Genomic DNA, 12,138 nt, shown 5'->3' on the forward strand with positions numbered 1-12,138 from the left:
GTGCCGATTATAATGATATTTGGTGAGGACAAGAGTAAAAGCACGAAGGGTGATGCCATGCACTTGTCTTGATTTACTGATTATTGTTGATATTTGAGTCATGGTGTTCTTTACGGTTAATTATTTGTTTCCTGTTGTTACTTGATATACTCGCAGCATGTCTCCCTCCCCCTTCTTACTTTTAAATTGTAAATAATCTGCCTTTAGTTTTCCGCTGTATATGATTTAACTGCACGGGTTTATTTGATAGTCTGGTCCTAGCCTCGTCACTACTTTGCCGAGGTTAGGCTAGCACTTACCAGCACATGGGGTCGATTGTGCTGATACTATACTCTGCACTCTTTTGTGCAAATCCCGATGTTGTAGCTTTCGGACCGTAGTGAGGTTGCTACTCCTAGATCATCAGGCGACCCGAGGTAGTCCTGCCGGCGTTCGCATGCCTTGGAATCTCCTTCTATCTTTTATCCTATTTCTTTCATGTATTTTCAGAGACAGTGTTGTATTACTTTTTTTCAGACCTTTATTTGTAGTGCTCCTTGACAGTCTGTGAAATTATGACATCAGTCTTGGGTAGTTTTGTTACGGATTGGTATTGGTAGCATTATTAAACATTTCATTTCAGTCTTCCGCTTATTAAATTCTGTTGTTTATTGAATGTTGGTTCTTAACTGTTAATGGATTAAAAATGAGAAAGAGGTAAATGATTGAAATAATTGGCTTGCCTAGCTTTCACTAGTAGGCGCCATCACGACTCCCGAGGGTGGAAAATCCGGTTCGTGACAAGAAATAATCAATTAAATTTTACCTTTAGTAGAATTATGATTTAAGAAGAGGTAGAGGGAAGCCTAAGAAGTATTGGGGGGAGGTGATCAGGCAGGACATGGTACGACTGCAGATTTCCGAGGACATGGCTCTTGATAGGAAGGTCTGGAGGTCAAGCACTAGGGTTGTAGGTTAGGGGGTAGTAGAGCTCTCCTTACTTCATACCCGGGGTGAGGCGGGGTTGGATTAGGGTTGAGCTTAGATGGCTTGCAGTTTATGTTGAGTCCACACTATCCTTGTTGTTTATCTTAGCCCCGGGCCTTAGATTCTGGCTACTGTTAATGCATATCATTTATCTTTTGGTTGTTATGCTTCTGTTACTATTACGATTTCTAATGGAGTTACTAATGAATTGTCTTTTCTTGTTTTATTTTCGTCTTTCTGAGCCGAGGGTCTATCGGAAACAGCCTCTCTGCCCTATCGGAGTAGGGTAAGGTCTGCGTACACATTACCCTCCCCATACCACACTTTGTGGGATTTTACTGGATAGTTGTTGTTGTTGTATTCATACTCTCCATTTATCTAAATTGCGAATTAGTTTACTAAGGTACAAAATATCACCATCAATGCAATGGTTCGAAAATTATTCCAATATATGCTAGTTTTCACTATATTTATATATTCTCTCTCTCTCTCTTTTTTGGCATCTAATGTCGATTCCTTAAAAAGGAAAAAAAAACACAAATTTTGAGCTACTTTGATTAATGTAACATTAAGTTTCATATAGAACAAACTTTTTAAAATTTTCAGCACCAGAAATAATCAATTACATTTTACTTTTATAAGAAGGGAGTAGTAGAAATTAGATGTGAGTATCTACATCATTACTAGTGTATGAAGGGGTTAAATATTACTTAAGTTTTTATTTTATATGGCATTATTACTAACTAAGTACTATTTAGAGAATCAAATATCTCTCCTTTCTACCACAACTTTGTATATTTGAATACATTTTACTATAAAAGTACTTTTTATCTAGTAGTAGTATTTATTTATGTAACTTACATTTTTGAAAATGTTAAAAACCAATATTCTTGCCATGAAGTAACAAATAATTTTATTTTATCAGCTAAAGTTAATTAATTCCGCGTACTCTATCCTACTAGTAGTTGCTGTAAGCATGTGTATATTGTCTTGTTGGGGTTTCTCTATAATTTAGGGAGGGCAGCTGTCCTAATCATTGGACCAACTGTCACTTTCAACTTAGTAATTATCATGCTAAGTATTATTATTATAAAATAAATTGTTAATGATAAGATGATGGGCCATCCAAAATACTTTTTCGCCTTTTCTATTTTTCTTTGGGATCTTATTTGCAAATGTTGTGAAAATTTTAGTCGAAACAAATTGATTGTAGAAACTTAAAAAACATATGAAATGCTTTCTTGACCATACAAAACAGAAATAGTTTGACCAAGTGCCAATAATATAACTATGACTAGAAACTTACACAAGTCACTTCAATCTTGCTGTATATGGTGACCTTTATCTATTTTAACAAATTTCTAAATTTGACTTAAGATATCCCTAATACGACTATATGAGCCAATCTTCAATTACCTCCTCCCAAGAATAAAAATTAGTCGCGTCTTAATCAAATTATAAAGGCAGAATAGTTCGGGTGTTACACTCCCATGGATTGTCAGCATCCAGGGGGTCAAGACTATTAAATTTTCAAGTTCAATCTTTCAGAGGTATTAAAGATCCCGTAAAGTTTGAGGAGAACTAAATAAAAGTTGTCAAACTATTCACTTCTTGATAATAATCCATATTTCAGAAGTTAATAATGTGTAACTAGTAGTAATTCTACTCGTTAAGAATTTTCTCAACAATAAATCCAACCACGCTAGATGCTTAATGTGTTCTAAAGTCTTCTATCGGAACGATATATGACAAAAAGAAATCAAAATTAAGAAATAACACAAATAATTCTATGTTTTTAATTTGTCTCTCTTTGAATATTCTCATAGTTATATCTTTTAGTCTATGAATATATTTTATAGGAGTAGTGCAAAACCAATCAGATAGCAGCGATTATAAAGTCAACAAAATTTAAATTTATATGTTTTCTTCCTCCGTTTTTTTTGCTTGTCATATTTACCTTTTACATGCATCTTAAAAAATATTAATTAAAATAATAATTTGACTAAAAAAGCTGCTTTGAAGATTAGCGTTGGTGAACCTCTTTTCAATTGCTAGTATATGAGCGTTTAGATTAAAACATAACAAACTCATCCTTAAAATTTAAGATTTAGTCAAATCTGCTACATTCTCATAAAGTCAACTCCAATTTTATTTTATTTTTAATTTCCAATATTGAGATTTAGTACCGAAGCATGTGTTAAAACTATCTGCTATACCATTATGGGTCAGTTTGGTTGGAAATAAGTTATTTCAGGGTTAATTATCTCAGATTAGTTATTCTACCATTTCATATGAATAAAAAAATATTACAATCTCGAGATAATTAATTCCGGGATTACTTATATTGTAATTTTATCTCAACCAAATATGGGGTAAACTAATTTCAAATTTAGTCTCAAAATTAATTATCTCTTATCCCATGTATCAAACGAGAAACGAGGGATTTATCATTTAACTAACTAACCATATTATATAGTGTCATGTGCATCTATAATTCTATACTTCTAAACAATAAAATATGGGACTATAACACAATGAGAACATGCCCAGATTTTCTGCCACCGCCATCACTCTATTTAATTGTCTATGTCATTTCACACTCTTTAATTATTCTTCTTTAAACGAAACAAAATGAAAAGAAAAAAGTGGAAGTACACACATTCTTGTAATATATGTATGTGTGTGGGCTAGTGGCTAGTATCCCCAAATATCAAGAAGACTAGCATCAAATTCTAACTAATATCTTTCACATTACAGCCAATTTCCCTATTATGTTTGACTGGGCGCGAAGTTTAAGAAAAAATGAAGACTTTTGGAATTTGTGATCCTAAACAAGTCAGAAAAGAACCCAAAGTATCTGTGTGGTTATAAAAACTTCTCATTAAGGGTAGAATTGGAAGTTTAAGCTAAATTGTTTCCAAATTTAGAAATGAGTCATTCTTTTTGGAACGTACCAAAAAGGAAATAGGTTCACGTAAACTGAAACGGAGGGAGTACTTCTCAACATACACCAAATACCAAATAGTATGATTCTTATGAATATGATACGTGAATTGTACAGTTAGGATATCACAATCTAGTCTCTTTCATTTTCTATGTGTAAATTGGACACTAGTTTAGTCATACAATTAGTTGAGCTTCTTCACTTCACCCATTTTTCTTTTTTTTACACGTGGAAGATTTGCTAAGAGATTTAAAAAAGATATTTTGTTAAATTTAACATTGTAAAAAGCCATGAAGGCCTAAACCCCCGTGCCCCACGTAAAAATTGCNCCCCCCCCCCCCCCCCCCTTTTTTTTTTAAATTTCAAATTTGTTATATTTTGAGAAATATTTCAAAGACCTAAATCTAAACTATTAAATTATTAGTAAAAGATAGTATCACTTAATTTTTTAATTTATTACTACTAATTTTATGTCGAATAATATAGCTTTTAAACAGTTAGTGTTATCCTTATGAGTTTTACATATATACAAAAGAAAAAAATCCCATAATTAATATTTAAGTACTTGAATTTTATAATAGCTCCCCTTTTTTTTTATTATCAAATTTGTTATATTTTGAGAAATATTTCAAAGACCTAAGTCTAAACTACTAAATTATTAGTAAAAGATAGTATCACTTAATTTTTTTAATTTATTACTACTAATTTTATGTCGAATAATATAGTTTTTAAACAGTTAGTGTTATCCTTATGAGTTTTATATATATACAAAAGAACAAAATCCCATAATTAATATTTAAGTACTTGAATTGTAAAATAGTTCTTGAAATAACAATAGAAATCATTCAAATGTTAATAGAAATTTATGTAATTTGGCAATTAAGACAATATCTATTTAATGAAATCTTCTTAGATTTATTTCCTACTCTCATTTATTGACTGTTTAATCTTCAATGTAAATAAATCAACAGTATTGAACCATAAATAATTCTTTTACAAATAAACTAAAGTCATTTATAGTATTATTTGCAGAAATAGTTAATGCAAGTCTCGGCATACTCTATCATTAGATTCCAATATTATTATTTTTCTGTTAAATATAAATTAAGTCATTAATTTCCAAAAGAAAGAGTGAAAATTTGAAAAGGAAAAAGAAAGAAAAAAGGGAAAGAGGACTACTCCTATATTCTCTTCTCTCTTTACTCGTCTTTCCAAAATCTTAGTAGTACTGAAACTACAGACCCCCCCCCCCCCCCATTTACTTTCTCTCTCTACAGGACAATGGCGTCTCTCTTCAGAGACCGTACTTTAGGCTATTCCCGTAGGGACTCCACCGGCGCCGCCGCTACCGCCGCCAGCAGCTGCCGGTACTCAACTTCCAGCAGCTCCGCCGCCTTATCTCCACTCCCATCACCATTCTCCGACCTAACTCCGACACTCTCCGTCGCTGACCTCCGTGAAACAGCCTACGAGATCTTCGTAGCTTCTTGTCGTACTTCCACCGGAAAAGCCTTAACCTACATTCCCACCGACCGATCTCCGTCACCGTCACCGTCGCCGTCGAATTCCAATTCGTCTTCATCTTCACCTTCTATGCAGAGATCTCTTACTTCTACTGCTGCTTCTAAGATGAAGAAAGCTCTGGGCCTTCGATCTAGCTCTAGCTCGGGCATTAAGCGGGCGGAGGGGAGTCCGGGCTCCGGTGGAAAGCCCAAGAAGCCCGTAACTGTAGGGGAGCTTATGAGGGTTCAAATGAAGGTCTCTGAGAGTGTTGATTCCAGAATTCGTAGAGCCCTTTTGAGAATTGCTGCTGGCCAGGTACCTCACTTAGCAATAGTGTGTGTGTAATCATATACTCTATTTATGCATAATAATGTAAATTCTTGATAAAGTTTTTTTTTGCTGGGTTGCATTTTACAAGTATGATATCTGAGTGAATTATCACTAGTTTGTGTTTTTGGGGGTATATAAATGGTAATTTCCTCTAAAGTTTGCATTTTTTTTTAGGTGGGTTTGATTTTGAAAGTTTGATCTGTTAGGGATTAGCACTAGTTTTTGCACTTTTATGAAATTTTTTGGGTAGATTAGTGTTAATTCTTGATAAAGTCTTCATCTTTTGGTGGTGTTGCATTTTACAAGTTTTATATCTGAGTGAATTATCACTAGTTTGTGCAGTCTTGTCTGTTTTTTGCGGTGTATAAATGGTAATTCTTGGTAAAGTTTGCATTTTTAGGTGGGTTGGATTTTACAAGTTTGATCTGTTAGGGAATAAGCACCAGTTTTTGCATTTTTTTAAATATATTTTTGGGTATATTAATGTTAATTCTTGATAAAGTTTGTATTTTTTGGTGCGTTGCAATTTACAAGTTGGATCTTTTAGGAAAATTGCTCAATTTATGTTATTAACTGCTACTTTATTGTTGCCTTTAAGAAAGCAATTTTATTCTGGTGAGGCGAATTCGAAGTGTCGTATCGGTCCTTGTGGTACTAAGTTGCTGGGGTTAGAGCTTTAAACTGGATAATGCCACGTTCAATTTGAACTTAGGAACTTTTTGGGGATAATTTTTCCTTTCTGTTTCTGGAGGATTGGATTAAAATGAATCCAAGTAGTTCTTTCTGAGTTCGAAATTTCCTTCTATATACAACTTCGGGGCCTTCTTTCCTTGTGTATGAGTACTATGGTTGACTAGTGTTCTCTTGAAATTAGGTGAATGAAGTGTATATTGAACATAGTCCTTAATTATCCTTCCTTAAAGGTTGACTAGTTGTGTGTGTTTTTTTTTGGGGGGGTTTGAGCCAGATCTTGACCATTTATTATGTTAGCAGTGTCCTCATTAACATTATTATTATTATTATTATTATTATTATTATTATTATTATCTTGCTTTGCTGTTGTGATATTATTAGCCAATCAGGCTTTCCGTGATAGAATTTTGCAGGATGTATAGAGTTTCAGTTGTCTTCCGTTTCTGATGATGGACCTGCTTAATGCAGCTAAGGCTAGTTAAATGTAGTGGCTAACCTTGAGCATTATTCCTTAAGGGACTTTATTCTGCTCTTTTTTTATGTAATTTCGTAAACTACCCATCATGTTTTTGTCTTTTGCTGTAGAATTATTGTCTTACCTCTTTGTCTTGTTTGCTCTTAGAATTTTGCATTCTTGGTCAATTTTTTTCAGGAGTGAAACGGAAATCTGTCTTTTAGTTGTTGTTACAATTAGTCAGGCTTAAAGTTATTGACTTTCTTTCTACTCTGTTCTTTCCAACAAAAAGGTTTCGACGTAAAATTTTCTGCACTTCCTCATGAGCGTTGAAGATTTATTACTGCTTAGTGAATGGTTAATTGGTGCAATTCACTATAATAAGTCATGCTTCAATGTGCGTGATACAGGTTGGAAGAAGAATTGAGTCAACAGTTCTCCCACTGGAGCTCTTACAGCAGTTCAAAGCTGCAGATTTTACTGATCAGAGAGAGTACGATGCGTGGCAGAAAAGAAATCTAAAAATGCTCGAGGCTGGACTTCTTTTACATCCACACATGCCACTGGATAAGTCGAATACTGCTGCGCAGAGGCTGCGGCAAATTATTCAAGCTACCTTAGACCGTCCAATAGAAACAGGGAGAAACAATGAGTCAATGCAAGTTCTCCGAACAGCTGTAATGGCTCTTGCTAATAGGTCATCTGATGGATCTCTTTTTGAATCATGCCACTGGGCTGACGGTTTCCCTTTGAACCTCAGACTCTATGAGATACTTCTGGAGGCATGCTTTGATGTAAATGATGAAGCGTCCATCATAGAGGAAGTTGATGAACTTATGGATCTCATAAAGAAAACTTGGGGAATTCTCGGACTTAATCAAATGCTTCACAATATTTGCTTTTCGTGGGTTTTATTTAACCGTTATGTTGCAACTGGACAAGTTGAGAATGATCTGTTAGATGCTGCTGATAGTCAGCTAGCTGAAGTCGCAAAAGATGCAAAGACGACAAAAGATCCTGCATATGCTAAGATTCTGAATTCTACATTAACAGCAATGTTGGGCTGGGCTGAGAAAAGGCTCCTTGCATACCATGACACTTTTGATGCTGGGAATATTGAATCAATGCCAACCATTGTATCTATAGGGGTATCTGCAGCAAAAATTCTTGTTGAAGATATTTCTAATGAGTATCGTCGGCGGCGTAAGAGCGAAGTTGATGTGGCTCGGAGTAGAATTGACACTTACATCAGGTCATCACTTCGCACTGCATTTGCTCAGGCAAGTTCCATCTTTTCTAACTTTTAATGGGAGCATAACAGTTATTAGGCTTGATTTCTTTTAGACAAAGTTATTGTTGTAGACTTTTTTAGCAAGCACCACCTTTTGACTAGCTGCTTTTACAAAGTTATGTTATTAGTGTTTGTTAAATTGACAAATTAGGATTATAAGGTGTGAATTCGTAAATTTTCTAACTTTTGTTGTCTGGCATACTTTTAACATTTAAAATTATGGGAAAGCATTTTTCAAACAGAAGTATAAGGTGTTGCATGCCTCAAAGCATGTCTATTAATGTGAATGTGGGTAAAATACTGCATCTATCTCCTTTATCAAAAAATACTGCATCTATCTCAAATTGCTCCACCTTTTGTTTGGGTCGTTTCCAATCTGATTCTACTTTCAGCTCCAATTTATGTGATATACTTTCTACCTTGGTCATATCAGTCCTAGTGCCTTAGTTGACACTTACTGTAGCTTTATCAGTTTGGACACTTATTTTTCCTTGTCTGCTCTCTTTACATATTTGTGATATGTAAAGTTATATTGCCAGCTTTCCCATGTCTCACCTTCATGAAACCTATACTTCAATGGCTAAACCCTGCCAACATTCTCAAACCTCTATGAAGTTTTCCTTTCCTGTAAGTTTTTCCAGAATTCTCATATTTGGGGGCATAGGCTCCTCCTTCAATTTTCACCAGCCTATCTCAAACTTGTACGAAGTCTTAGTTCCCTCTAAGTTTTGCCACGATTCTCATATTTGGGGTATATTTGTAATGATTTTCTTCTGTCAGCAGATGTTTGTAGAAAGGGTAGTGATTGTGCTTGGTGCAGTTCCTTATTGCTTAGCTTAAAAAGTCAGCTTAACATGTTAATGGAATGAACCATCTGAATAGAGTGCAATTTAAAACTGGAATTTGGTTTCTTGGATGCAGTTAATGGAGAAGGCGGATTCAAGCAGGAGAGCATCAAGACACCAACCAAATCCTCTTCCTGTCCTTGCCATCCTCGCAAAGGATGTCGGTGAGCTGGCTTCTAAAGAGAACGAGATTTTTAGTCCCATCTTGAAGAGATGGCATCCTTTTGCTGCAGGTGTGGCTGTTGCCACCCTACACGTTTGCTATGGGAATGAGCTGAAACAATTTGTTTCGGGTATAACGGAATTGACACCAGATGCTGTACAAGTACTGAGAGCAGCAGATAAACTGGAGAAAGATCTTGTGCAGATTGCTGTTGAAGATTCAGTGGACAGTGATGATGGTGGGAAGGCCATTATCCGTGAGATGCCACCATTTGAAGCTGAAGGTGCAATAGGCAACATGGTGAAAGATTGGATTAAGACAAGAATAGATAGACTCAAGGAATGGGTTGACAGAAATCTCCAACAAGAGGTATGGATTCGTCAGTTGATATTTGCTTTCAACTTCCCATACACAAGGTGGAAGCAACTATTTTATATCTGCTTATCTGCTGTGATTAGAAGGCAACTTTTGTCTCTATCATAGGCCCATAGCCTATTTCCCTTGATCAAACCCCTCAGCAGCTGAATTTGATGTTTTGTGGTAAGAACCAAGAGTATATACAAGTTGAACGCATGGAGTGACACCATATACCTAGAAAAAGACAAGAAAAAGTGACTTTCAGAACCCTCCCTATTACAGGATTTTGGGTTTTAAAAATGAGATAATTATTCTGAGCAAACTTTTCCTTGCTTGAGCAGGTTAAGTAGCCCCATACAAGCGTCAAGAGACTTTTTAGACTTGAACACCTTAGATTAAAGATAACCGCAGACCTGTAGGAAACTGAGGTTTTCATCTCATAGGCCCTATATGAACTTGTTTTTCTGAACTCCGCACGCTTATAACATCTGCTCCTGATACAGAGAGGATCATTTATTTGTCGGATGACCCTACAATCCTGCCTTTAGATTGTAGAAATTGCTGATTAAATTTTGTTTTTAACTATGCTTATCTTATATCTTTGGTTTGCGTTCTTATCTTGTTTTCTGTGGTAAAAAGGTCTGGAATCCTCAAGCTAACGAAGGAGGATTTGCCCCCTCTGCTGTTGAAGTCCTGAGGATTATTGATGAAACTTTAGACGCATTCTTCCACCTACCGATACCCATGCATCCAGCATTGCTCCCGGACTTGATGAGTGGCCTCGATAGATGTCTTCAGTATTACGTATCAAAGGCAAAATCTGGATGTGGTAATTTTTCTAGATCTTATTATGAATAGGAAGACCACAGTTTTTATAGTGTAACATGTCCATTAATGAGTGGTCCCATTTGTAGGATCAAGGAACACATACGTTCCAACCATGCCTGCACTAACCAGGTGTACGACTGCGACAAAGTTGTGGAAGAAGAAGGATAAGACGCTTAATACGAAGAGGAACTCACAGGTTGCTACAATGAACGGTGATAACTCATCTGGGGTACTGCAGTTGTGTGTACGTATAAATACTTTCCATAGAATTCGGACTGAGCTAGAAGTTCTCGAGAAGAGAATTATTATTCTTTTGAGGAATTCTGAATCTGCTCATGTAGAAGACTTTTCAAATGGGTTAGGTAAGAAGTTTGAAATCTCACCTGCTGCTTGTATTGAGGGGATCCAACAACTCTCTGAAGCAGTTGCCTATAGGATTATCTTTCATGATCTAAGTCCTGTTTTATGGGATGGACTGTATATTGGGGAGCCAGCTTCTTCGCGCATTGAGCCTTTCCTTCAAGAACTCGAAAAGAATCTGACAATCATATCAAACACTGTTAATGAAAGAGTCCGGACTCGGATGGTTGCGGACTTAATGAGAGCATCCTTTGATGGTTTCCTTTTGGTTTTGCTTGCTGGAGGACCTTCTAGGGCTTTCACTCAGCAGGATTCACAAATTATAGAGGACGATTTCAAGTCCCTCAAAGATGTATTCTGGGCAAATGGGGACGGATTGCCCGTGGATGTGATAAACAAGTACTCAACAACAGTAAGGGATGTACTTCCTCTTTTCCGGGCTGATGCAGAGAGCCTCATCGAGCGCTTCAGGCGATCAACTTTGGAAACTTATGGTTCATCCGCAAAATCGAGGCTTCCCTTGCCCCCTACATCAGGGCAATGGAACCCAACTGAACCAAACACCCTTTTACGCATCTTGTGCTACCGAAATGATGAAGCTGCTTCCAAGTTCCTTAAAAAGACTTACAACTTGCCTAAGAAACTGTGATTGGTTGGAAGTTGTGATCAAGGAAAGTAGCTTCTTGATTGGAGATCAATCTTGGCCCATGTTTTGGATGTTCCCTGATATGAATCAGATTGACCAAGAACATCCTCAAGCCAAGGGTTATAGATATCTTGGGAATATTTAAGGACTGGCAATTTTCTTGTATAGTAAAAAGTTTGGATCTTTGGTTACTTCATTTCAGCATGTTGCTTTCAGAAGGGTAGGAATCTGAGGCGGCGGTAAGCATTTATTGGAGGGAACAGTTTGTGGAGATATGTTCCTATTATTTTGATTGTTTATAGATTTTCAGGTCCCAACAACAGAGTAATTGATTTAAGATTCATTGTCTTCTACATATATATTCGTTTATTCCTTCTGATTTCCCTATGTAGTCACAGAATTTGGATGGCTTTTGTTAATAGTATTTATATACTGGTCTTTATTGATGTATTATGTTCCCCTGGTTTATTTTCAGATGAAGTCCAAAGTCGAGCCACCAGGATTGACCATGAGTTGGTTGTTTGGTTCAGTATAACCTAGGAGTGTAGTTATATGGTTATGAATAGACTGTAATAGTTGTTCATGTGTTTGCTTTAGGCTGGCTTAAATATGAACTTTTGTGACAAATATGCCTTTTAATAATTTATTAAACAACCCAGAAAAATTACTTGAATTAAGTGCATTACATTACATGAAAATAAACTAAGCAGACCGAATGTATCAACAAAAATTGTTTGTGAAGTTCCCAAAAAAAAAAA

At 35.9% G+C, this 12,138-nt stretch overlaps 1 protein-coding gene across 1 annotated transcript; it reads left to right on the top strand.

Moving 5' to 3' along the window:
• The first annotated feature begins 5,129 nt into the window (after positions 1-5,129).
• Positions 5,130-11,830, top strand: LOC109242034. The gene is made up of 5 exons (XM_019408858.1): positions 5,130-5,728; positions 7,301-8,170; positions 9,103-9,558; positions 10,186-10,375; positions 10,461-11,830. The coding sequence occupies exons 1-5, from the start codon at positions 5,192-5,194 to the stop codon at positions 11,381-11,383; spliced, it is 2,976 nt and encodes a 991-aa protein (XP_019264403.1). The 5' UTR covers positions 5,130-5,191; the 3' UTR covers positions 11,384-11,830.
• Positions 11,831-12,138: the final 308 nt, after the last annotated feature.

The sequence above is a fragment of the Nicotiana attenuata genome, unplaced genomic scaffold, assembly GCF_001879085.1.
Source record: "Nicotiana attenuata strain UT unplaced genomic scaffold, NIATTr2, whole genome shotgun sequence".
NCBI classification, from domain to species: Eukaryota; Viridiplantae; Streptophyta; class Magnoliopsida; order Solanales; family Solanaceae; genus Nicotiana; species Nicotiana attenuata.